The sequence below is a fragment of the Trichoderma camerunense genome, assembly GCF_050948025.1.
Source record: "Trichoderma camerunense strain CBS 138272 chromosome Unknown V8C40scaffold_4, whole genome shotgun sequence".
Taxonomy (NCBI): domain Eukaryota; kingdom Fungi; phylum Ascomycota; class Sordariomycetes; order Hypocreales; family Hypocreaceae; genus Trichoderma; species Trichoderma camerunense.
In genome coordinates this window covers 1,734,434-1,759,847 of record NW_028145366.1, presented here as the reverse complement: position 1 = coordinate 1,759,847, position 25,414 = coordinate 1,734,434, and the positions used below count along the sequence as shown (strand labels likewise).

Here is a 25,414-nt window from a genome sequence, read left to right as displayed (position 1 = left end):
ATCCGGTGCGCTACAGTACAGGTACCGAAACGTTAAACTGGCTGGGCGCTACCATCCGCTAAAGCAGCACCAACTGGACCACCTGGACCACTGACAGCACTGACAGCAGGGCATCACTTGCGTCTTCAGCGCGTTGGTGCTGGGGCCTTTTAGCGCTCGACCGCGCGTACCGGTACATCTACATGTGCGTTGTGCAGACGCAGAGTGCGTGCATTAGGTTCGCTGGCTCGGAGAATCTGCGGCAGACGCGGCATACGAAGCATGTCTGGCCTACCGAGGAAGAACGTGTGCTCAAATGCGCTTCTGGGACGGCGGTTGCTCACTTGCAGTAATTTGATACTACTAGGTACTAGTAGTAAATACAAGCCTTGGGGGTCGTCTGTAAAAAAAAAAAAAAAAGTCCCAGCGACTGGCTGCTGCCCCACGACTTTATGTTACGGAGCTGCAGGATGGCACGAGGCATGGCGGATGGCGCACGAGATGGGATCATGCTTGTGCCCTAGATTTCGTGCGGAGAGCCGGCCGAGACGCACATTTTGAGCTATTACGTGCCCGTGGATATAGCGGAGACGGATGGAATAAGATCATGCCACTGTACTGGGGCAGAGAGAAAGAGAGCAGAGGGTACACAATTCTTAATATTGAATGTTTCTACCTACCTACTAGTAGCTGCCTAGGTAGTACTGAGCAGAACTCAGGGCCACAAGAAACGCCGAACTTTGGTTAAGATTCGGTGTTAAGGTACACACGGATTCACACAAGTACAGATACCGAGGCATCTACAGTGCTGGATTGCAGATCGATGCTCAACTCGGAGCCAACTGCAGCTGCATTCTTTGCTGGCATTGCGCCCAACCAACCGAGCGGTGCTGCCCTGATATTGCCCTCGCATTGCAAGTGGTTGCCGTTGGGTATCTAGACATGTGATGGCATTGATGTTGTGTGTAACAGAGGCATTCTGTTGGCTAATATGCCTTGAATCTGGTTCTACCGTTCATGATCACTACATGGTACATCATGTACTTACGTACCACCCGACTTCTACCATCATTGCATGTGATCTTCTGTTTCAATTGTTCATTTGACTAATTGCATCTTACATCTTGACTTTTTCACCGTCTACATCAAGAGGGTGGAATCGCAAAAGGCACTTCTGCCCCAGCGGCCGCGCCGAGATGAGCTGATCCGACATGGCCATGGCCTCCTCCTGCATGGACTCATGCGGCGTCGTGCTGTACTTGGAATAAACATCCCGCAACAAGGTCTTCATCTCAATGAGGGCCAGACTAGAAACATTGTCTAATTAGTCATGATATCCTTTGTCTATATCTTCTCGAGAGCACGAAAAAACTTACTGCTTCCCGACGCACCCCCGTCCTCCATTGGAAAAAGCAAACTGGATCCTCCTCCGGTCTGCATCTCCCTCGAGCTCTAGCCAGCGCTCAGGATTAAACACATCTCCATCGGGAAATATCTCGCTATTGAGCCGATGGACCGAATAAGCCTGGCAGCTCACAACCGTCTTTTCAGGCAACCAAAACCCGTCAATGGAGCGACCGCCCTGAGGCACGTACCGCGGCAGCGACATCGGGATCGGCGGGAAGCACCGCAAGCCTTCGCAGACGACGGCATCCAGAAAGGGGAGCTTGTCAAAGGGCATCTCGGGGTTCGCCCGCAGCTCCTCGGTCAGCTTGCGCTGGATGCCCAGGGAGCGCGACTGCGACAGTTCCCACAGGAGGAAGCATAGCCCGTCACCCGTGGTGTCGATGCCTGCGGCCATGTGGTCGAGGCATTCCGCTGCTTTGTCAATGTAGTCGAGGTCGCCCGTCTTTTCATCGAAGCGGCTCATGAGAGTGAATGAGGCCGTGCCGCTGAGCTGGCTGGTCTCTAGCACATAGTCATCGGCTAGGGGGGTCTCTCGGGGCTTTGCAAATAGATATAGCACCCTGGAGAACAGACGATGCAAAGTAGGAGCGTAGTGCGAGATGAGGCGATCTATGAATCCTGTTAGTAACGGAGGCCGGCTTGAATCGGTCAAGGGCCGACTTGCTCTGCAGGCTGTCATCCGCTGCTACTTGGTGCATCATCTCCTCGTCTTCCTTCTTGGTGATGCAGTCGGTGCCGTAGGGATGGAATAGGTGGTGCGTAATGCAATCGCAAGCATACGCATGCAAGGCTGTGACGGTCAGTACCGATTCTAGATTTTCTTAAACTCGTTGAGACAAACCCATCTAAGCAAACGTCTTTGTCAGCCTTTGTCTCTCAATGGCGGTTTGCATAATAGCTCAGACTTACAAAAATGTCTGATACACCTCCTGGAGCAGAAGTACAGCGTCGAACGAACTTGGAAGATCGTTCCTGGACCCCCGTGACTGAAGCGCTCTTCATGACGTTGCTGTTAGCATAACGGTCGGCGAGAATTCTTTTACGTTTGGCATGCTGGTCAATGTTAGACGAGTCTTATATCAACACATATATAAGCTTGTTGGCAAGAAACATACGTCTGCCTTGTTCAATGTGGTGAACATGGTCCTAGAGAATAACATCACCAGTAAGTCATTTTTATTCCAGATATTGAGAAACAAGGCCGTCGTCTCACCTCCTGCCATAGATTTTAAACAGGTCGTAAAACTCCGTCTTGTCATAGCCGCTGCCTCCGGAGCAGTAAATCTCCTTCAGAGCTTCCCAAGACGTGAACGACACCTCGTTGGGTGCGATGCGGACGACGGGTCCATATTGCTGGTGGAGTTGATGAATGTAGACGGTCCTGAGAGCCTTGATCTCTTTCCACTTGAGGACCAAGGAGGTGAATTTGGACACTGCCGGTCCTGGGATTTTACTCAATGGAGATGTGAGGCGTCGGATCAAGTGGATGGCAAATAGCAGTGTTGCTGCCGCTAACAAGGTGATGGGAGAGAGCAGCAGCATGATGATGACTGGATTTCGTTTTGGCTACCGTGAGACGACAGAGGCTTCATCCATGAGGAAGACGTCCAAGTGATAGATACAGGGCAAAATGGCCTCAAATTCACAAAGAATCAATGGAACGGTTCTTATCGTTGCAATCTCAAGCTTAGTGTTAAACTCACAACCTCCGTAAACGGCTATCGACAACCCCGCTAGAGCCGCGATTCCCCACGAAACCCCGCAAAAGACGGCCAGAGAGGGCAAACCAGAAGCTCTGGATATGCAATTGGTGGTGATGCGCCTTTGCCGTTAATGGACAATATTGTGAGAGCAAGGCATTGGTGTCTGGGCATCGCATGGCCCGGTCAACTTTTGTCAATTGGGTGTCCATGATGTGTGAGTGTGAGGCTTTTCCTTTGCCTTGGTCTTTTGGGGCTTCATGATGTGTCTACTCCGATGGTGCTTGAGACAAGTTTCATCTTCAAAGTGTCAGTTGAAAAGAGAGTTGGATTCCAGTTTAGGGTTAGCTGTAAGCTGCAAAGTGTATGTAAACCGCATTAACGAGTGGCAGTAGAAAGGACATTTGCACTGCCGCAATCAATCCATGAGAGCTCCAGTTGATAGAGTCCTTGACAAAGCGCACAACTCTAGGAGACGGTGATACCACGCAACCTGAGGTCGCACCACCACTATATGCATAGATTAGGTAGGTAGGCGCAAGAAAGGAAATTAATTCGGATCCAGATCAGATTCATTTTTAGAATCCGGTTGTTAAGCTTTGCCTCGATGCAACGATACATCGGCAGTCTCCACCATTTCTACCTGATGCCGGACGAGTGCTGAATCTTGATTTTCAACAAAATGAAATACTGTACTGGTGCTCCATATTATTGCATGCATATGCTGGTTTTTGTAAATCGCCATCGTATTTCGTATCTTGCACATCATTCATCAGTTTACGAGATGAGGCACTTCTGATTTGCAGATGGAAAAATGCATGTGCATGTGAGGATACAATGCCGATGGCTGTGTTCGCCGTTGCTATTTATACCTCCCGTGCATGAGCTCTGCAGGGACATGCAGGAGGTCGGTCGACACGATGCGGATGCACGATGATGTCCGTTTTCGTTTTTCTTATCTTCAGCAATGGACTGAATTGGACACGTTGCGGCATGTGATGGAATTGGGAGTTTGAAGTTAAGTTGGAAGAAGCAAGTGGCAGATGGGGATCTGCAAACTTGAGCTCCCTTTTGCCTAGCACCAGCTCCGTAGGATGCAGAGCTCAAGCTCCGTCGAAGCGGATGATATCAGCTAGTTCAGGGTCTTTGTTACAGAGACACAGGACAGACAGGCTTGGACATGGGATGTCTGAGTATCTGTACCTCTCAATCGGGCCGGATGATTGGACTGGATTAGAGGTACCTCCTACTGGGCTTGACAGGCTATGAGTCTTGATTACATGATGTGTCCACGTACATGTACTTGCCTGTCCCTGTTGCCCTGGTACAACATCATCCTCCCATCTTACGAGTACATCGAATCCAATCCTTTCAGCTGCTGTGATCCGGTCGAGTACTCGTATGTGCAATGCTTGGCACAAAGGTGGCGGTACAGAAGATTGATACGAGGGGGCCTGTGAGCGGATTAGTATTCAGTTGATTTCGATCAATCAGCGTCTTTCCTCTATCCTTGTTCGACAGAGGTTTTACTCTAGTTGCTGCGCGTTACAGCTGAAGAGGCATGACCCCCATGTTACCTACATACTCGTGCTTCTAATACAGACGCCACCACGAACAGAGCAGAGCAGAACAAAACAGGACCGGACAATGGACATCAAATGACATGGGTTCTAATTATATCCTCCAGACCCACGAGCCACGGCGATTTTGGGGCTTTGGATCCTAGCGCCCACCCGCTGGTAGGACTTTAACCATCCTGGGCAAGCCCTGCGGCTCTGTGGGTGGGTTTTGGATGGAGAGCTGCTGGCAGCCTCGGATGCGAGTGGTGTAAGATTCTGTTCCCCAGCAGGCAGAAAGGCCGGGAAAAAAGGAAAATGGGAAACGGGCGAGAAAATTATGGACAAGACAAGAACGGGCTCACTCAGCCCTGTGAGCAGCCTTTTCCCGCCGGGGGACCGTGGTCTTGGCACACTTCAGCGTTGATATCTCCAAAAGTCCGTCCATGGCTTGAAGCCGGACCTCGTCTCTCTCATTCTGGGTCATTTCATTCCATCGGCTGTTGAAACTATTGAACTATTGAACCAGCCAGTCCAATCCAGTCCATCACCTGAACGAACTGCCAGCACTAGCAGAGCAGGGCCCGTCCGTGCCCACGGCCTGTCAAACTTGTCAAATCACTCAAACCAAACCATCCATCTTTCGCTGACCGGGACAAGGAAGCCTCTGCATCCTCGTGTCGCGCTACCCCGGCTGTCCAGCCTTTGAAGAGCGGGCATTGGCCGCAGAAGAGGCCCTTTCTAAAATTGAGCGACAAAAAGGTTGCGACTGGTGTCTTTTCTCCTCTCTCGACTATCTTTTTTGTTTCTTGGATTGGACACAGCCTTAGTATCCCCGGCCGCGCGCAACAAACTCGCGCATCTTCTCAGCTGTTCTCTGGCTTGTAACCAGACGTCTAGCACAGCACAGCACGCACTACTACCTTAGGCACAGGTACAGGTAAGGTCAGGTAATCTACACAGCCTCACTCTCCCCCGCCGCCTCGAGTCTAAGCCCGGGAACTCGACAAGGAACAGCAACAAACAAACTCAGCCCTTTTTGTGTCAAGTCAAAGCAAGAGGAGGGGAAAACAGGAAATTGAATTTGACGTGCAGGACAGCGTTGAAGCTAGAGGGCATAGTACGGAGTACATACAGCACAAGCTCAAGCACAAGCCAAACCTGATCTTACAGTACAGCGGGCTCAGGCAAAGCGCAAGCGGTTGGGTCCCCCCCTTTAACACGCCTAAGCCGCATAGGCGAGGCCAGCTCATCAGATTGGATCATCGGCGCCAAAAATAAACCTGCGCAACTCGACCCAGGTCATCAATCAGTCAATCGCCGTTGAGGAAGGATGCCCAGCTTCAGAGGCCTGGGCAAGCACAGCAACCGTTCGCAGCACGCAGTTGCCGAGGCGTCGCCACAGCAGCAGCAGCAGCAGCAGCAGCAGCAGCAGCAGCAACTACAATCCGGAGTTGCGTCTCAGTCTCAACCTACAAGAGCACCACCGGCGCCGGCTGAGGCAGATTTGCAGCACCCGCCGCACCCCGACGCGACCCCTCAGTCAGCCTTGCGGACGAGCGCCCTCAGCTCCAGCGAGTCGTTTAACGTGTCACAGCAACAGCAGCAACAACAGCAGCTTCAGCTTCAGCAGCAATTGCAAGCTCAACAGCAACAGCAATCCGGAGCAGTTGGTGCTGGAACTCCGGCTCTCCTGTTTCACTCGGGCTCGTCCGGCGTCGGCCCCTCGCCTGTGCCTGTGCAGAACCCCGCCGTCATTGGGCCAGCGCCCGCTTTTGATGGCCGCCAGCAGCTCCAGCAGCTCCAGCATCAGCATCAGCTGAATCAACAGCCTCAAATTCAACCTCAACTCCAGCATCAGCATCAGCAACCTCAACCTTTACCGCCGCAGCAGAGCACGGGTAAGCTGCAGAAGCAACAGCCGCCGCCGCCACAGCAGCAGCAGCAGCAGCAGCCCGGCGATTTTGCAGAAGCCGCTTCCGCCGTCCGCCAGAGTCAGCGCTACAGCGCATCGCTCCACCACCTCTTCAACGTCTCGCAGACGTCACTCAACGAACTGACGGGCCATCACCAGGGCCAGGCCGCTGCCTCTGCTTCAGCCTCTCAAGCCTCGCAAGGCTCTGCCCCCGAGAAGCGATCGGCACGCAAGATCATCAAGGGCATCTTCTCCGGCCGCAACAACCACGACAACCACCGCGACGCCCCCGCAGCAGCTCAGAATTACGACAACACCGTAGGGCTCGCACGAAGGCCGTCCAAGCGCATCAGTCACAGCAACCCTCCCAACGTCAAGACTGGACTCTCGCCCCAGCCAGACCGCGACTGGCACACGCCCAACTCGTCCGTCCACCAGACATCGCCGCTGCAAGGAGTGGGCGAGGCTGAAGAGTACGGCTACGATCACGACCAGGCCCGCCTCCAACACGACCCCCGACTGTCCGTGCCGCCCATCAACACCATCCGCGAGGCGCACGCCGACGAGATACAATCGCCCTACGACGAATATCACCACTCGCAGCAGCAGCTCCCACCGCCGCCTCAGCTACAGCAGCCCCAGTCCGCTCACCCGCAGGTGCTTGCATCCCAGGACTCTCTGCAACAGCAGCAGTTTGAGTTTCAGCAACAGCAACAGCAGCAGCAGCAACAACAGTTTGAGTTGCAGATACAGCAGCAACAGCATCAGCAGCTTCAGTACGATCCCCAGCAGGCCATCTACGATCAGCAGGGCCACCCTCAGCAACAGCAGCAGCAATTGCCACAGGCCCCCCAGCAGTATTACACCGCCAGCTCACCGCAAGATCAATATCAGCAGACGACAGACCCGCGCATCGTCACTACGCATCTAGGCCAACAGCAGCTGCACCAGCAGCAGAACCCAGAAACCATCTCTCAGCTCTCACGCGAGTCACCAGCTCCCGATTCGGACCAGCGATCGCTCAACCAACAGCTGGAGCAGCAACCATCACCTGCTGTCCATTACTCTGTGCCGGCACAAGAATCCGTCTCCAGCATTACTCTGCCTCCCGTCCAGCCCACGAACCAGCAGCAGCCGCAACTCTCGCAACCTGCCATGGCACCGCCCGGAGGAGGCGCACCTACGAACCGTGCTGACAAGGCCCTTCCTGGCGCACCCCCTGGATATCGTCACACTCACACCAACTCCAACATGACCTCGGTACCCGGCGCACCTCTCCAGCCCGGCCAACAGCCTGCTGGAGCTGCTCCCGGTGCTGGCGCTGCCGGAGCCGCTACTGGCGGCGCGGGTGCTCCACCGCGGTATGAAGCGGCGACTGGCGATCAAGGCCGGAATAGTCCTCAGCCTTCGACCCATGAACGCGACAATGCCGAATCGGAAAAGGCATTTAAAGAATTACGTTTGTCTCCCATTTCCATTACTTTCTCCCTTCTCGTTTCTGTTTCCGCTCCATGGGGGTTGGGTTGGCGTAGGTTATCCAAGTAAGGTGTACAGCTAACGTTGCCCGTTTTTACAGTCACAAAGTATAAGAACGTGAAGCGCCTCTACTTTGATGGCAAGTCCCAGATCGAACAGCTTAATGGCCAGATTGAGCATCTGCAGAATGCCGTCGCCAACCAGCGCATGTCGCAATCTCGAACCGCCCTCGACGACAACGAGTACGTCAACAGGTTCAACCGACTCAACGGCGCCATCAACAACCTGTCGTTCAACATTCGCAAGGACTGGCGGCGCCTGCCCCAGTGGCTCGAGAAAGTTGTCAGCCCCGATGCCCTCAAGACGGGTAAGCAGGAGATGACTGCGGTAGGCAGAGCCGTCATCACCAAGTGGATAGTGGACGAGGTCTTCAACAAGTGCTTCCACCCAGACTTGGATGCCGCCTTTAGCAGCCAGCTCAAGGAGATTGAGCTCCACATCCGAGGCAACGCGTACACCATGCACAGCCAGGAGGAGTTTGACGCGCTGACGACCAAGGTGGTCAACTGGCGGATGGCGACGCTGGACGGGCTGCAGCACAAGCTCAACTCGACAACAGCGGGAGACAACCGCGCAGGGCTGATTGCCAAGATGACCACCAACCTAGCCGCACACCTGTACCAATTCCTCATTGAGCCGCCGCCGGCCGGAGTCGAAGGTAGCACCTCGATGATTGTGGAACTGGCCATAGGTATTGCTGCCAACTTGCCGCGAGAGAGCCGAGACGTGACCATTATGTATCCTCTGCCGGGAGATGTGATGCAGGCGGGCTTCATGGAGGTCGAAAAGGGAGGACTGCCTTCTCTTGATGGCCAGAAGGAGGCAGAGGCCAAGGTGGATCCCGATGCGGACAAGGATAAGAGTAGTAGCAGCGGAGATTCAAGCAAGGCCGGTAAGTTTTACGTTTCATCTTTCTTGTATGAACTTTTTGCTAACTTATTGACTCAAAAGGTTTCCCCAAAGATTCAGGCCGCGTGCGATTTGCAGGATTTGTGGCCATTGAAGTACGAGGGCGACAGGTGTTGATGAAGGCGCCGGTATGGACATTGTAGAGGGTGGAACAGGGCGGTGACAAGAGCGCATCATGTGTATTGTGATGAGGGCGAAATGACACCCCTTTATTTCCCCTCGATTTATTTTTCTCTTTTTTCATTTTTATTCTATTCACTTCTTCTCTACGGAGGCTGGTATTGATGACCGAAATGGATATCTCCAAATCACTTTTGTTGTTCTTCCTCCTCCTCTAATTTCTCTCTTGGACTATCGATAGTGAGAGAGACTTATCTTGTCCGTTTACTTACTTGGTTATGGATTTGTATGACGATTGACTCGGCTGGATGGCTGGCATGAGGGCATGAAGGCATGTGAAGCGAAGCGAGGTTGTGTTTTGTAAATAGACTTGGGGGGCCGTCTGAGGAAAGAAGAAAACTAGATGGACGGTCCTGAGAGGCTATTAGAGTAGATGATGAGAGATGACTGCTACGCCACTTGTCTTTTTTTGGTCGAGAGGTGATGTCTAGATTGACGAGGGTGAAGTGTTAGTTAAGGAAAGGTTGTTGTTGACATGACTAAGAGCGGTAGCTGGTATGATATTCTTTTTGACAACGTTGAAACAACTGTAGGGCTATTGGCTGCTTGAGGCCTCGATTAGCGGCCATCATGCACAGTGTAGCAACTGATTTTCTCCATATAATTTCATCGTGTTCCCTCGCTTCAAAATCCTTGATCTGGCTTTGCGCCAAGGTATGGAGGGAACATTGAAAATCTGAGGTAGGCATTCGGAAAGGCTGGCAAGTCTAATTTTGAATGTGGCAGGCTATGCACCCTTCCAAATACAATTGAACCTATCTCTTGCAACTAAACAAAAAGATGAGGTCTCGGGAAAGGGCCAACAGCAGGCAGAACAACAAGATGCGGCCTGTGAGAGGCCATCCATCTCAATGGGTGTGTTGGGAAACTCCCATTTCGTTTCATCAGGCGCCAAGGCAGAGCTATCTATGAGGCCTCATTTTTTTTGTTATCATCAGCGGCATTCTGGTGAGCTGGGCCAGGGCAGTTTTCGACAAGACTATATACCAGTTAAATCGTTCTCCTGTCTCTTATTCACCTTGACATCTTAACGTTCAAACGCACATTAAGCCGCGAGAAGCTACCATGGCAAAGTTTGACTGGAAAGCCGCTGCAGCCCGCTATGTGGTTACCGCGGCCTCTGGCATTATGAATTATCCATTATTACGTGACGGAGCCAGCAAAATATATGCTGATGCGAGATCGCCATACGACTCCTTCAGAAGCTCTGGGGCCAGCAAAATAGCCGGCAATGCAAGATCGGCATACGACTCTTTCACAAGCTCTGCGACAGAGGGTTCAGCATCGCCCGCCGCAACACCGCCTGCGGAAGCAGCCCCGTCTACTTGGGTTCTAAGTGGAAAGGATGGTATTGGGAATCAGATGCAGAGTCTCTTCTCTGCTACAACAATCATTCTTGAAGTTATAAAGATTTATCAGGCAGAGCAGATTAGGAAAGAGCTCAAGGGAATTGCGGATCAGCTTCGGATCCATAATAACCTTGTTGCGGGAGGAGGCGGCGGCCCAGATGGATTCGCACGAAACGTTCTCGATTTCTTCAACCTCAAGGTGGCAGAGTATACGGGTGACAACAGTCAGCATCGCTTCAGAAAGTACCGCTTCAGACAGCGCCGCCTCAGGAAGCACCGCTTCAGACAGCACCGCTTCTTCATCTATCATCCCGATACGCATTGGCATGGTGCCTTTGCTAGAATACGCCAGGAGTCTGGATCTGCACAACCGCTTTTGTTGGGCCTCAGTGACGACCTCTTTGCAGTGTTCAGGTTGATGCTCTGCGCTCGAGTTGCTCTAGAAGCAGAAATCGGAGACGGTGCTAAGAATGTCACATTTCATCTCCTCATACCCTCATACTGCACGCTGGTCATTCCTCGTTCCTTTGTCGTCCTTGGGAATCTACTTCCTTTAACGATTGATGGCCAGATAGCGCAAGGGGAACGCCTCGTCTGGCTGAATCTTCCTCAGATGGATGGCTTTGACCGGCCAGTACTTAATAATGTCGGCAACTTGAACCATCTGCCCGATTCCAGTTGGAAAGAGTTCGCAGCAGCTGGTGCTGCAACAACGACAATGCTGGCTACAGGGATGGGTATTACTCCAATGGCCGTAGAGGCAGTAGCCATTGCATGCCCTCCCTTGGTCGTGCCTATTTTCTTCGCTTGCGCCGTTGGCACACTTATAGCAACAGCTACGGTGGTGACGGCAGTAGACAGCGCTTGGGAAGAACCACCACCAGCACTCCTTGGCTAGTTCGTGAGATACAATCATTGTTCTTGTGTGGTCGTCTTGGTTATAATCGCATTCTGCAACATACGTATGGAGACACTTGATCTTTATGATGCAAGCATGGATATACTGGGGGCTGAATGCAGTATAAGTGTACAGAGGTAAACAAGAAATGGCATGCCTCTCTGTTATAGTATCCATCTTATAGCAATGAATGACGATATCTTCTAAGTACAAACTCGGCGGGGGTAGTAACTTGAAGCTATAGGGGTCTAAAAGAGGACTCTGTTTGATAAGTACAAGGCATTCAACAAACCTTTACCTGAGCGACACCCATTTCGCCTCTCAGTGTGATAATTTTCCTTTTTCTTTTTTTCTTTTTTGCCTCTTTCGGCGTTGATCTTTGTTCCCCATTCTGATGAAGTCGATGTGATGAAAAGAGTCACCGCACCCTGTTCTGTGGCAATGCACGATTCCAATGGATCTCAGTGTTGAGTCACAGCTTCAGGGTCTTGGCTTAGTTGGGACTGAAGTACCCTTGGTGGCGCGGAAGGACCCGGCAGGTACTTTTGGCCACTAAAAGCTGGACTGAGTCATCGAGGCGAGGGCTCGAATTGATTTGACATCCAATCCATGGATCTTTATTAGCTGTTGCTGCAGGTTGGCTGTGTTGATTTCCTGCGCTATGCTGCTTGTGAGCAGTTTGTGACTCTTCTTTTTCCCCTTTTGTCTTTTTTTTAATGATTTTTTTGTAATTATTTTCCATCTTGACTCGTTGCTTTTGTTTCTGGGAGGTGGCATGGAGCATGAGACTAGTTAGCTGAGATGAGATGAGGCTTTGCTGCAAGGCGAATCACACAGGCTGTTTTTTCAGCGGGCTGTTACACTGATAGAGAGTCATCGCTAGGCGCAGAAGGATCGCATGTACAGGTACAGGTACCTCAGTGCTCGCTGGTACTTATAAGGCGCTGAGAAACCACTGCACTTAGTCCGTCCCCTCTCCCACTTCATTCCCATTCCGGCAGAAAAAAAACTTGATCCGCGGGGCACTTTGCTTTCATCAGCAGTCTTTTTTTTAGCGGGTTTAGCATCTGAGCTTTTCTTTTCTTTTCCTACATCGACATACAGACAAAAGACAAGCTTCTTTAGATTCGAAGCTTTCTTTAATTCTTTAATTGTTTTTTAAACACCGTCACTATTCTACCGATACAGAACTGTGTTGTTGATACTACAAGCATCATGGCTGTTCGTGCTCAGTTTGAAAACTCCAACGAGTATGTTTTTTTCTTCCTGCGATTGATGGAGGGGGAGGGGAAGAAGACGGGATGAGGAGGGATCTTGAGCTTTTGTCGACCTGGATCGCATTGCTTGGGATTCCCTGGCTCTCTCTCTCTCTTTTCCCAACTGCTGGATATATCCGAACCTTGACTGACTCTGGTGGTTTTCTGCAGGGTTGGCGTCTTTGCGACGTTGACAAATTCATACGCCCTGGTGGCTCTCGGCGCCAGCGAGAACTTTTACAGGTAAATCAATACCAGCAGCAACCGCGAGAACAAAACCCTAACGAGATATCTCGCAGTGTCTTCGAGGCTGAGCTCCAGGACGTCATCCCCATTGTGCGCACCACCATCGCCGGCACCCGCATCATCGGACGCCTCACGGCCGGCAACCGCAAGGGCCTTTTGGTGCCCACGACGACTTCGGACCAGGAGCTGCAGCACCTGCGCAACTCGCTGCCCGACTCGGTGCGCATCCAGCGCATCGAGGAGCGTCTGTCGGCCCTGGGCAACGTCATTGCCACCAACGACCACATTGCCCTGGTGCACCCTGATCTGGAGCGCGAGACGGAGGAGATTATCGCCGACGTGCTAGGCGTCGAAGTGTTTCGCCAGACCGTCGCCGACAACGTCCTCGTCGGTAGCTACATGAGCATTTCCAACCAGGGCGGCCTGGTGCACCCCAAGACGACCATCCAGGATCAGGACGAGCTGTCGAGTCTGCTGCAGATCCCCCTGGTGGCCGGCAGTGTCAACCGAGGCAGCAACGTCGTGGGCGCCGGCATGGTGGTCAACGACTGGATGGCCGTTACCGGCCTCGACACCACGTCCACCGAGCTGAGCGTCATCGAGAGCGTCTTTAGACTCGGCGAAGGCCAGGGCCCCAGCAACATCAACACCACAATGAAAGACACCATGGTGGAGAGCTTCTACTAAGCGGTTTCTTCTGTCTTTTTTGGTGGTTATACTCCTTACTTGATGTTGTTTTTTACTTGTTTTGGGATTGTTTGAACAAACCGACACAGGCATGGTGTTGATGGGAACCCATTTTGTTTGCTTTCTTTACGAACCCGTCTTTTTCTTTATATATCTGTGTAGGAAAGAAAAAAGAAAAAGACGGGAAACCGAACGGGATGACGGCGGTCACTCGTGGGCGCGCGAGATATGCTGGTCATGCATGGGAGGCGTTTGAGTGTACATTTACTTTTTACCACTACTTTTTTTGGACTTTTTTTTCTTTTTACACTTGATGTTGGATCTGGTTTGTAGCTATATAATAGCTACCTATCTACTACAGAGAGAGGAAGAGGCCTAAATCAATAGATGAAACTGGGCTGTTTCTTGTGTAATCGAGGTTTATGGGCTCTATTTTTGTGAGGGTGAATGCTGAACTGCCTTAATTCTGAAGCAACAATGGAAAAGTCGTTATTCTAAGCAAAACTTATATCCATCTACATGTACTTCTTACTGAATATCATCCAATATCAAATTGCGGTTCTGACGCAAGTTTGCAGCTGATTCGTGCCCCTCACCCAGCGATACTCACCGCCTACCACATCTAGCCGCACCCGATTAGACCGGCTGCAGGCACTTTGCAATACTTTAGCTGCCCCTCCATATGCTATCGACATACAATCTTTTGCTAGTATAATTGTTCTACAACCCTTTGCATATCAATCATTTTTCCAACAGCCTTGTCTTTTGTTAGTACCAATTCCCCAGATACAATGGCATCGTCAAGTAAACCAGCCCATCTCGACCCCTCCGAGCTCGGTACCAAAGAATAGCAAGTTTCCCTCCCTCTCTCTTATATATCACAACTCGATATAAAACCCCCCATCATATCATCACATCATAATTTAACATTTGTCACTTTCGCAGCTGGGACAAGCTCTACACCACCGAACTCACAAACCACGCCGCCAACCCCTCCGACACAGGCACAAACTGGTTCGACGACTCCGACGCAGAGGGCCGCATCGTCGCCTTTCTCGACGCCCTCACCGAAGACGACCAGGATATCCTCGAGAAACCGCTGTCCAAGGAGGATGCCGCTCTGATGGATCTCGGGTGTGGGAATGGAGAGCTGTTGTTTGCGCTGAGGGACGATGGGTGGGAAGGGCAGATGCTGGGCGTGGATTACAGTGCGCAGAGCGTTGCGTTGGCGAAGAGAATTGGCGAGACGAGGGACGCTCAAGATGAAGAAGAAGAACAATCCGAAGAAAAAGAAGGAGAAGCAGAAAAGACCCCGTCAGTTCGCTTTCTTGAATGGGACCTCCTCGCCGGCCCTGTCTCCCCCAACGACGCATCCTCCCCGCTGTCCATTGCGCCCTCTCAAGAAACCCTCTTCGACATCATCCTCGACAAGGGCACCTTTGACGCAATCAGTCTCTCCGCGGGACTCTCTTCCTCTGACGAAAACGCAAACCCCTGCGAGACGTACCGCAAGCGTCTCCTACAACTACTCAACCCCAACGGCGGTGTGTTTCTCGTCACGAGTTGTAATTGGACGGAGCCTGAGCTGCGGAGCTGGTTCGAGGAGGATGAGGATGGGGAGTTGAGCGTCGTGGGCAGGGTTGAGTATCCGACGTTTACGTTTGGAGGGGTCAAGGGCCAGACGATTACGACCTTGTGTTTTAGAAGGGGGAAGGTGAGCGAGTGATTTGTTTTTGGATGAAAATGATACCATGTGGTGATAGATAGACAGAAAAGATGGAGTTTTAGAGTAGATATTTGTATATACAGCTTGAATTTCTTGGACAAGATGAACAGCATTCTCAGTCGAGTGAAATACCATGGGGGAAACATATGATGCCCCCTGATTCAATTACAATACGACGCGAGATTATATCACCAAAGAACTACAGAAGAGATTATAAAAAGAAAAAAACGGCATGTTCGTTTACCTTGACCCCCTACATTACACCTCTCGAGTCTACAAAGAATGCTTCCACCTTTATGCTACCCATTATCCACTACCCGATTTAGTTCTTTTTTTCCCTCTTGTTTTCTTTCTCCCCTTGTCTGCCTTGCTGCCCCCTCCCCATCCTTCCATCCATTCATCCGCCTCAGTCGACATTTGACTCTGTGTGATTCGTTGCATCAAAACTTGTACTTTCTCTCACGCCACAGCTTGTCCAATGATACAGGACTCAAAAACAGAAAATTGTAAAATAAAAAAAACCTTTCGAAACGCAGAGACCAAAAGCCGCTGCAGCACAGACAGGGACAAGGGACAAAATCATTGCTTCATTACGGGTTTTCTCATCTATGGTGAAGTATTCATGGGCTCTCCGCCTCCTGACGCTCCGGTTCCTGAAGCCTCGGCGACCGCCTGTGTCGCGTAGTAACGGACATCCACATCGTCATCCTTCTGCAGCTTGGTTAGGTTCGGAACGATGCGCTGCTGAATCAGCTCCTGGCCCCGAGGCGAAGGCGTCGTCGGTGCAGCCCCGGCTCCCTGTTGCTCGATTGTGTAGAGGGTGCCCTGTTCCGGCAGGCGCTGCAGGGCGTTGATGAGGACCGAGTACGTCTTTGCAACGTTGAATCGGATGTTGGGAATGTCGTCTTCGGTCATCTTGTCGAGCATGGGCAGAATCGACTTGGAGATGACATCTATGCTAACTACAGAGGCCAGAGTCTGTACACAGGGGGGAAAAAGACGAAAGCTGGTTAGTCACTGATCATGGGCATGGCTATAACATGAGAAGATTTCAACTTACCGAGATGGCAAAGCAAGTGGTCATCCGGTACAGGTAGTTGGGGTGGTTGCCCATTGTCATAACCTTGGGGATGATGGCCTCGCTTGCCCACTCCACGCCAAAGACCTCTGTCAGCTTTCGCAGGTTGTGCGTAGCAGCCTCACGAATGGAGAAGACAGTGTCGCCGAGCCATCCCATGCACAGGTTGCTGAGCTTCTCGTCAAAGAACTTGACGCCCAGCTGGCTGGCCAACAGAGGGATGTACTCGATGATAGCAAGGCGTACACGCCACTGCTTGTCCTCAGCCAGGTTGACAATGGCGGGTAGCAGCGAGACGGACAGGGGGTCGATGCCAATGACTAATACTGTTAGCTCTACAAGGATTCTCCTGGATCACGTCACAACATCATGCTTCGTACCTTGGTTCACCAGCTCCAGCTTGGAGATGATATGCAGCCTAACTTCGGGAAACTCATCCTTGAGCATCTGGAGGAACATGGGTAGAAGATGGTCAATCGTCCTACAAACATGCGAGTCAGCCAAGCAACATTACAAGGGCCAGTAGACACATACTCTTGCTTGCCCAATATAGGGGCGAGGCCGCTGATCTGGGTTCCGAGAGCGGCACGGACGTGCTGGGACGTGTCTGAGACGAGATCCTCGACGCTGCTCATGATGTCGTTGAGAAGCGTCTGGCGGTCCACCAGGCCACAGAAGCCGGGGATCTGACCAGCAATGGCTGTCCGGACTTCAGCCTCGTTATCCTTAAGAAGCTTGACGAATGCGGGCACCAAATCTCTAGAGACGACTTCTTCGTCTACGGCCTTGGCAATCTGCAACGGGGGGTTAGCAACTGAGTAATGACTGCAACGTTTCAAGCATCCTGCGACCGACCTTTTCGAACCTATCGGCAATCATGTACCTGACTCTCCAGCTCTTATCTTCAATCAGGTTTCGCAGAGAAGTCAACAGGACACCATGGCTAGCCTGTTGTTCCTTAGGCACGCCCTCGGCAATGGCGATGAGAATCTCAACAGTGAGTAATCGAACACTGTCCTGGTCGTCTGAAACGAGGTGCTGGAAGAGGGGAATCATCTCCTCAATGACAATAGCGGGGGGCATCTCCTTGACAAACTTGGCCAGATTGGACGCGGCTTGGCGACGGACCATGGGAGTCTCATCGTGGACCAAAAGGCCAAACTGCTGGCGAAGCTGCTCCTGGACGGGAGGAGACACCTTCTTGTAGGGAGCTGTAAAAAGACCGCAACCAGACACCTTGGACGTGAACCAGTCTGCCTTGGCGAGGCGAATTGTGAGGGGGATAAAGAACTCCTCCACCTGTTGCGGTGAGAGCTCCTCGCAGATCTTATTGAGAGATTCGACGGCCTAGAATTTTGCGCCGTCAGCCAAAAGCGCTCGGGTTAGCGTCATTGAGCGTCTTACCTTGTCTCGGACGACGGGCTCCTCAATGGCGGCGAGGTTCTCGAGGGGAGAGAGCAAGACGTGACCCCACGAAGGGCCTCCGACGTATTCGATGAAGTTGCCAAGCTCCTCGCTCAGGGCGACCAAGACCTCGTCTTCGTCCTCGACAGACTCTGCGTCATAACGTCAGATTAGAGCCCAAGGCCAAGCAGCAAACAGTTGAGAGGGTGGGAGTGATGGAAATGGCAGCATGGTTATAGCAAGAATCGAGCTGTTACTGACCGTCGAGAAAGGGAATCAGTTCATCTCTTGTTCGCTCGGCGCCGAGGGCAAGAGCAATTGTGGAGAGCCGGTGAATCGCGTTGAGTCGGAGCAAAACATCGTCGTGCTAGCGAATGACAGAGAGCCCAAAGTCAGCACCACGTCACGAGAGGAGTATAAAAAAAGATGCATCTAGAAGAACGCAGAATAGAGGAAAGGTTACTGGGCGTGATATACCTTGAGCTCGTCGATGAGCACGGCGATGGGGTAGAGCTCGTCGTTTGCGTTTGGCGCTTCAGCCATGGCGTGTCACGAGGGGGGGAGGCAGAGCGGGAGACGGGCGGCGGAGAGAAGTAAAAGGGGCGCGTTGAGCGAGTCGAATCGAGACGGTTGAAGCACCGTAGATGTAGCTGGGAATCGAGGATTGGTGGGACCAGCGGCGAGCGACGAGGCCGATGGCGTAGGGATGGGGTGAAGCTGGTGATGCAATGGACGAATGGCTTTTGCGCAGCCTGAAGCCGAAGCAGAACCAGAACCAGGGCGGAATTGAGCAGCGACTGTCGCCTTGCCGCTGCCGAGAGTCGGATCCTGGAGAGCTCGAGAAGCAGGGCTGAGAGGCGGCGGGACGAGGCTGGAGGTGGACAGCTGAAGTGCCGGAGTTGAGGGGTGAAGATTGGATCGAGAGACACGAAGCTGTTGTTGGAGCCCAGCAAGAGCCTAGCAGCGAGGCGGTTATAGCGGTGCTGCCAGGTGCTACAGGGACTAGCAAGCTGGAGGTACAAGCGGTGATGCTTGCAGGGCGTTAGCGGTGGTGGTGGGATCGTCGCTTGAGCACTAACATGGAGTGCCCCGCCACGCAAGTACCTGTGAGCCCCCACCCGCTGCCCCTGTAGCCCGTCCTTTTATTGTAATTTGCCCCTTTGCCGTGTGTACAGGTACGTGTACGAGTTATTACATGTACCGCCTGTTGGCAGATGAATATCGAAGCGAAATGCAGGGTGCCTTATGGTTTGATATAGACTGCATAGGTAATAATGACAGCCAGGTGCTATAGAAAGAAAGACAAAGATACTTGATGCTGCTCAACGTTACACCAGTCTCGCATAGGTACCCTGGTAGAGATGGATTGAATACATCATCATACCGCAACAAAGGTACAGGCATATAGATTGTCCGGCTGAGGCACCAAAGTGATAAACTTCAAAGGCTGCTGTACAATGACAGCAAGCTTCAAACAACAGCTGATGCGACCGATTCCTCTGCCTTCAGCCCCTCCTCATTCCCCTCATCTGTGTCCTAGCCCTATTTGTTAGTATCAATTGCCACTGATACGCTGCCTATGAGTGAGCCTTAGTACTAGGTGGTAATTGGGCTCCTAGATGCCCAGTAAATGGTATGGAGAGGCGGGGATCGTGCCTTGGTAGAACCGGCTGCTGCTAGAGGTACCTGTACGTACATGCGGCTGCGAAAAAGTGAGATGAATGGAAAAGGGAGCATCGATGTTCCGTCACCCCGCCGATTTCAGGACCTGCGAAAGCGCTGACTTGTGCTGCCAGTTAGCGAGGTACCTGGCTGTCCTCAGCGTTCCCCGCCTGCAGCCAAGTCCCTCCGCATCGTTCCGCTATCACCATCAATCCATATCAATCACCCCGCCATCGTCCCTCCAAAAATTCCTGTGACTCAAAGCGACGACAATTTGCACGACTCGCCAATCCGGCATCACGAACCATCAAATCTCGTCCTCACGATGCCGACCATTTCCGTCGACAAGTACAAGCTCTACGAGGCTCTCGGCCGCAAGTACGTCTCTTCAGCTGGGCATTTACGTTCGTGAATGCGAATGCGAAAGCCATCTCCCACCCCTCCCTCCATCCGTCCATCCACGTCTCTATAGCCTGCGATACCATACAGAGGCTACTTTGTTATATACACACTATACGTTGCATACCTCCTATGCAATAGTATCTCTTGTATATTTAGAGTACATGTCTAATCAGTTGCAATTCTAGATTCACCACGGCCGAGTTTGAGGACCTCTGCTTCGAATTCGGCATCGAGCTCGACGAAGACACCGAAGACGAGGAACGGCCCATTGTCAATGGCGAGCAGGAACCCCCTCAGCTCAAGATTGAGATTCCCGCCAACCGCTATGACATGCTCTGCTTCGAGGGCATTGCCCTCAACCTCAATATCTTCCTCGGCCGCACCAAGCCTCCCAACTACAGAGTGGTAGAGCCCAAGGACGGCATCCTGCAGACCATCACCGTCTCTCCCGAGACATCAAAGGTCCGGCCCTACGTCTCCGGCGCCATCCTGCGCAACATCAAGTTCACCAAGGACCGATACGAGTCCTTCATCGCCCTCCAGGACAAGCTGCACCAGAACCTCGCCCGCCAGCGGACACTGGTGTCGATTGGAACTCACGACCTCGACACCATCAAGGGCCCCTTCACATACGAGGCCCTGCCGCCCCAGGACTTCAAGTTCGTCCCTCTCAACCAGACGCAGGAGCTGACTGGCGAGACGCTCATGACCTTTTACGAAAACGACCGACACCTGGGCCGCTACCTGCACATCATCCGCGATGCCCCCGTATACCCCCTGATTCTCGACTCCAATCGAGTCATCTGCTCGCTGCCCCCCATCATCAACGGCGACCACTCCAAGATCACCCTCAACACCACCAACGTCTTCATCGAGATCACCGCCACCGACATCACCAAGCTGGACATTGTCACCGACATGATGGTGACCATGTTCTCCGAGTACTGCGCCGAGCCCTTCACGGTTGAGCCCGTCAAGATCATCTCGGACCACAACAACCAGACCCGCGTCACCCCCCATCTCCGCCCCCGCGTCACTCACGCCGAAGTCGACTACCTCAACAGCTGCACCGGCCTCAACGAGTCCCGTGAGAGCCTCTGCAAGCTCCTCGCCAAGATGGCCTACGTCGCCCGCCCGTCAGACAAGGACCCCAACCTGCTGGAGGTGGCCATCCCCCCCACTCGTGCCGATGTCCTGCACCAGGCCGACATCATGGAGGACGTGGCCGTCTGCTACGGCTTCAACAGGCTTCCTCGCAGCTCTCCCAACAACAGCGCCACCGTGGCCGCCCCTCTGCCCATCAACAAGTTGAGCGACATTGTGCGCATCGAGGCCGCCATGGCCGGCTGGAGCGAGGTCATGCCCCTGACGCTGTGCAGCTATGACGAGAACTTTGGCTGGCTCAACCGCAAGGATGACGGCAAGACTGTTGTCAAGCTTGCCAACCCCAAGACGCTCGAGTACCAGGTCGTGCGGACTTCCCTGCTGCCCGGCTTGATCAAGACGATCCGTGAGAACAAGAGCCACAGCTTGCCCATCAAGATCTTTGAGGCCGCCGACGTCGTCTTCAAGGACGAGAAGTCGGAGCGCAGAGCTCGCAACGAGCGCCACTTTGCCGCCGCCTGGTGTGGCAAGTCGAGTGGTTTCGAGGTCGTGCACGGCCTGCTGGATCGTCTCATGCTCATGCTGCGCACCAACTTTGTTGCCGGCAGCGATGGCGTCAAGCCCGACGGCTACTGGATCGAGGAGCTCAACGAGGATACCTTCTTCCACGGCCACGCTGCCGCCGTCTATCTCAGACTAGGAGGCAAGGAGCAGCGCATCGGCGAGTTTGGCATTCTGCACCCCACTGTGCTAGAAAAGTTTGATCTAAGGTACTTTTTCCCCATATTCTTCCCCTTCTCGATAAATGGAAAGAGTTCATGATGCTAACTATTATTTCTTCTTTCTCCCCCTTATAGATTCCCCGTCAGTACTTTGGAGATTAACCTAGAGGTTTTCCTATAATCTGCATGCTTTGCTAGAGCCACAGACCTCATGAGCAAGAAAGGAAGAAATTTTGAAAAAAGAGAAATACAGTAGATCTGGTAGTTTTAAAAAAGCAGTAGGAATCTTTTCCAAAACACATAGCTGGTGTCTTTTGTTCATCCAACAAGTTCTTTGCTCGTGGCACAACTTCATTCGCTACCTAGTATTTTTCAACGGCATAGGTCAAGCATGATCTCACAAAGGTGTAAGGGTAGTAGACTGTAGCATCAAAAGATGGTAGCCTAGCAGCTCAACGATGATAGTGTGAAAGAACAAAGGGAAAAGGTGTAAAAAGAAAGTTCAAGGCGAGAAATCATATCCTTTGATATCTTTGTAGGGTAGCCACTGTAGCCACTCCCCTTTCATTCAAGGTTCGAGGTTGTCACTGTACTCCGTAGTACAGCCTGTACAGGTGCCTACATGTACCTATTTAAGGCGCTATGGCCACCGCGCCTGACGTCTTTTTGGGGCTCTCCCAGCAAAACAGCATAACCCCACCCCCCGGGCAGGTGCCCCGCCAGTGCTTGCCTTGCTGAGACTCGACTTCCAAGGTTCTCCATGTGATGCCGCTTTTGGAGCTCTGACGACGCTTCTCTCCTCACATCACAGCCGCTGTGCCTGTGCCCTGCGCCCATCATGGAGGCAAAAAAGGTCTGTATAATCTCTCACAGTTCTGGGGGCTGGTTTGGCTTGTTCTCTTCAAGACAGATCACAAGCAGATTACAAGCATCAAGTCCCAAGTTTCGCATATCCGCAGGTCACTGACCATGGCTCTCTCTTTCAGATCATCGAGCGCGTCCAGGGCATCAACGGCGGCCAGACGGCCACGGGCACGCTGACGCTGACCGACTTCCACATGGTCTTCAGCGCAACCATCGAGCAACCACCGCCAGAGCAACAGGGCCAAGAACCGGCACCTCCGCCAAAGAAACGCGAACGATGGATCACGTATCCCATGCTCTCCCACTGCACTTTCCGGCCGACCCCTCCGTCTTCCCGCCAGGCCCCGTCCATACGCATCCAATGCCGAGACTTTACCTTTATCGCCTTCAACTTCACCTCCACCGAAGTGGCCAGAGAGGCCTATGACCACATCAAGTGTCGGACTTGCAAGCTTGGCACCGTACAGAACCTCTTTGCCTTTAGCCACAAGCCGTCCAAGATGGAGAAGGAGGTCAACGGCTGGAATCTCTACGACCCCAGAGCAGAGTTTCGCCGACAGGGCATCAGTGAAAAGCTCCCCGACAAAGGCTGGAGGATCACCAATATCAATCAGGACTATAGCTTTTGCGATACCTACCCGGCCGTTCTCGTCGTGCCCTCCAAGATTTCCGATAATGTCCTCAAGTACGCAAAGGAATTTCGCTCGAGAAACCGGATACCCGCCCTCTCATACATCCACCCCATTAATAACTGTACTATTACAAGAAGCTCCCAGCCCCTGGCAGGCATTACCAGGAGGACCAACGTTCAAGACGAAAAGCTCGTTGCTGCCTCCTTCTCAGCCTCGGTAGGCAATGGAGGTTCAGAAGACTCGTCTCCAATGTCTAGCCAGGCAGAGGTGTCCACTAGCACCGTTATGCTGGAGACGCAGCTAACGGAAACCGAACGATACGAGGACGAACTCATCTCGAAATCTGCTGCCCTCTATGATGACAAGACCGGCAAGCGGCTCATCTATGGCGCTCAGCAGAACAATCTGATTGTTGACGCCCGTCCCACAATCAATGCCATTATGAATCAGGTACAGGGGATGGGCTCGGAACCTATGGACAAGTATAAATTCGCCCAGAAAATCTTCCTCAACATTGACAACATTCACATCATGCGCAATTCCTTGCTCAAGGTGGTAGAGGCGCTGAAGGATGCCGACCTGTCTCCTCTGCCTCCCAACCGCGAGCTTCTACACCAGAGCAACTGGCTGAGACACATTCATGATATCCTCGACGGGTCAGCCCTCATTGCTCGCCAAGTTGGCATCAGACACTCGCACGTCTTGATACACTGCTCAGACGGCTGGGATCGTACCAGCCAACTGAGTGCCTTGTCCCAAATCATGCTGGACCCCTATTATCGCACCATCGACGGCTTCATCGTCCTCATCGAGAAGGATTGGCTGTCCTTTGGCTACATGTTTAGGTTACGCTCCGGCCATCTGAATTCAGAGGATTGGTTTACCATCCAGAAAGATGCCTTTGCTGGTCTCAAGGTCCAACCCGGGGAGAACGACGGTCGGACTGACGCCTTCCAAAACGTCATTAGTGGTGCTAAACGATTCTTTACCTCAAATAAGGAAGATGCCGCCGATCTCGCCACTATGGGTGAGGGTGCCAGCGGTCAAGTGGTGGATGAGGAAGCCACCTCGCCCAAGATGATTAGTCCAGTGTTCCACCAGTTCCTCGACTGCATGTACCAGCTGCTGCGGCAGAACAAGACCCGCTTCGAGTTCAACGAACGCTTCCTCCGGCGCCTACTATACCACTCGTACTCGTGTCAATATGGAACCTTCTTGTACAATTCAGAGAAGCAGAGAAAAGATGCTGGCGTAGCGGAAAAGACGTCTTCCGTGTGGGACTACTTCCTCTGCCGGAGAGCTGAATTCACCAACCCAGACTACGACCCGACAATTGATGACCATATCAAGGGGAAAGAGCGCATCATTCTGCCGCGTCTTGAGGAAGTTCGATGGTGGCATCAGCTGTTTGGCAGGACCGAGGACGAAATGAACGGTGCCCTCAACGCCGCCGCCATTGCGGAAAGCGACAGGCAAGCCGCCGTCTCGAGCCTCAACTACCCCAGCGTTGCCCGAGTCGAAGAGGCACCGGACTCGTCAGCCCCGAGCCCAAGGCCACCCAGTCTCTCTACAAGCCAGTCGGCTCTCACAGCGGTAGAGACTGCACACACCATCTTGACGCCCGAGGATAGACAGGCCGCCCTGCAGCACAGCGTGTCTGCAGACGGAATGAGCGCATTTGCCGTCCTACGTGATGGCATCGCCGGGCTGAATATAAGCAAGGCCGTAATGTCCAACTTTGGCCGCCCAGCTGAGCCTACTGCCGAGCCCGTTGCACAGGACTCGACACCGCCCATTTCTCGCGATCAAGAGATGCGAGAGATGACATAGGAGGTCATGTTTCCAGACCAGGGCCCGGCGCCTTATTTGATCACGGAGACGCAAAACACTCGCCGCTACGTCCGACCGCGTACCATGTCGGAGATGACAATGATTGAAGTTGAACTCATACGCGAGTCATCATCCGAATCAGAACTCGAACTCAAACCAAACAGACGCAAGACGCGTGGCATCCCCTTTTTTCAAAGGCTGTGAATGGTGACATTGAAGAGGACCGTGTAGGATGAGATTGGTGTGGCTACAATGAACCCAGACGATAGATATGATAATCATGACGTTTTCTCCTCTTTTCTTCATGTCTTTTAACACGCTCGTCTTGCCAAAGCCAGATTTTGGCTACCTACAAAAAGAAACAAGGTCATA

The 25,414-nt window shown here is 52.5% G+C and overlaps 9 protein-coding genes across 9 annotated transcripts; 7 read left to right on the top strand and 2 right to left on the bottom strand.

Annotated features, from left to right (window-relative positions):
* Positions 1–787: 787 nt before the first annotated feature.
* On the bottom strand, positions 788–3,112 carry V8C40DRAFT_237951 (cytochrome P450). Its single transcript, XM_083214344.1, is given in 7 exon segments — positions 788–1,286; positions 1,356–1,995; positions 2,051–2,177; positions 2,277–2,281; positions 2,298–2,439; positions 2,502–2,532; positions 2,600–3,112. The coding sequence occupies 7 exon segments, from the start codon at positions 2,926–2,928 to the stop codon at positions 1,097–1,099; spliced, it is 1,464 nt and encodes a 487-aa protein (XP_083076495.1). The 5' UTR covers positions 2,929–3,112; the 3' UTR covers positions 788–1,096.
* A 2,450-nt stretch (positions 3,113–5,562) lies between these two features.
* V8C40DRAFT_163987 (uncharacterized protein) lies at positions 5,563–9,403 on the top strand. Its single transcript, XM_083211511.1, has 3 exons — positions 5,563–8,016; positions 8,134–8,985; positions 9,045–9,403. Exons 1-3 carry the CDS (start codon positions 5,976–5,978, stop codon positions 9,143–9,145), a joined length of 2,994 nt encoding a protein of 997 aa, XP_083076494.1. The 5' UTR covers positions 5,563–5,975; the 3' UTR covers positions 9,146–9,403.
* Positions 9,404–10,310: 907 nt separating this feature from the next.
* On the top strand, positions 10,311–11,429 carry V8C40DRAFT_263399 (uncharacterized protein; the record flags this gene model as incomplete). The annotated part of the gene is made up of 1 exon (XM_083219462.1): positions 10,311–11,429. One exon carries the CDS (start codon positions 10,311–10,313, stop codon positions 11,427–11,429), a length of 1,119 nt encoding a protein of 372 aa, XP_083076493.1.
* A 980-nt stretch (positions 11,430–12,409) lies between these two features.
* V8C40DRAFT_237937 (translation initiation factor 6) lies at positions 12,410–14,138 on the top strand. The gene is made up of 3 exons (XM_083214343.1): positions 12,410–12,679; positions 12,857–12,928; positions 12,985–14,138. The coding sequence occupies exons 1-3, from the start codon at positions 12,645–12,647 to the stop codon at positions 13,616–13,618; spliced, it is 741 nt and encodes a 246-aa protein (XP_083076492.1). The 5' UTR covers positions 12,410–12,644; the 3' UTR covers positions 13,619–14,138.
* A 173-nt stretch (positions 14,139–14,311) lies between these two features.
* V8C40DRAFT_237933 (S-adenosyl-L-methionine-dependent methyltransferase) lies at positions 14,312–15,525 on the top strand. Its single transcript, XM_083214342.1, has 2 exons — positions 14,312–14,468; positions 14,564–15,525. Exons 1-2 carry the CDS (start codon positions 14,410–14,412, stop codon positions 15,342–15,344), a joined length of 840 nt encoding a protein of 279 aa, XP_083076491.1. The 5' UTR covers positions 14,312–14,409; the 3' UTR covers positions 15,345–15,525.
* V8C40DRAFT_237930 (protein phosphatase 2A structural subunit TPD3) lies at positions 15,474–18,753 on the bottom strand. Its single transcript, XM_083214341.1, has 8 exons — positions 18,304–18,753; positions 18,088–18,193; positions 17,827–17,978; positions 17,278–17,769; positions 16,957–17,216; positions 16,803–16,903; positions 16,405–16,742; positions 15,474–16,322 (listed from the first exon to the last, which is right to left on the bottom strand). The coding sequence occupies exons 1-8, from the start codon at positions 18,367–18,369 to the stop codon at positions 15,951–15,953; spliced, it is 1,887 nt and encodes a 628-aa protein (XP_083076489.1). The 5' UTR covers positions 18,370–18,753; the 3' UTR covers positions 15,474–15,950.
* V8C40DRAFT_163914 (uncharacterized protein) lies at positions 15,486–15,902 on the top strand. Its single transcript, XM_083211510.1, has one exon. The coding sequence runs from the start codon at positions 15,627–15,629 to the stop codon at positions 15,852–15,854; it is 228 nt and encodes a 75-aa protein (XP_083076490.1). The 5' UTR covers positions 15,486–15,626; the 3' UTR covers positions 15,855–15,902.
* A 1,003-nt stretch (positions 18,754–19,756) lies between the features above and the next one.
* Positions 19,757–22,246, top strand: V8C40DRAFT_237924 (phenylalanine--tRNA ligase subunit beta). Its single transcript, XM_083214340.1, has 3 exons — positions 19,757–19,866; positions 20,076–21,764; positions 21,852–22,246. The coding sequence occupies exons 1-3, from the start codon at positions 19,814–19,816 to the stop codon at positions 21,895–21,897; spliced, it is 1,788 nt and encodes a 595-aa protein (XP_083076488.1). The 5' UTR covers positions 19,757–19,813; the 3' UTR covers positions 21,898–22,246.
* A 162-nt stretch (positions 22,247–22,408) lies between these two features.
* Positions 22,409–25,111, top strand: V8C40DRAFT_163890 (phosphatidylinositol-3-phosphatase YMR1). The gene is made up of 2 exons (XM_083211509.1): positions 22,409–22,569; positions 22,703–25,111. The coding sequence occupies exons 1-2, from the start codon at positions 22,555–22,557 to the stop codon at positions 25,040–25,042; spliced, it is 2,355 nt and encodes a 784-aa protein (XP_083076487.1). The 5' UTR covers positions 22,409–22,554; the 3' UTR covers positions 25,043–25,111.
* The last annotated feature ends 303 nt before the right edge of the window (positions 25,112–25,414 follow it).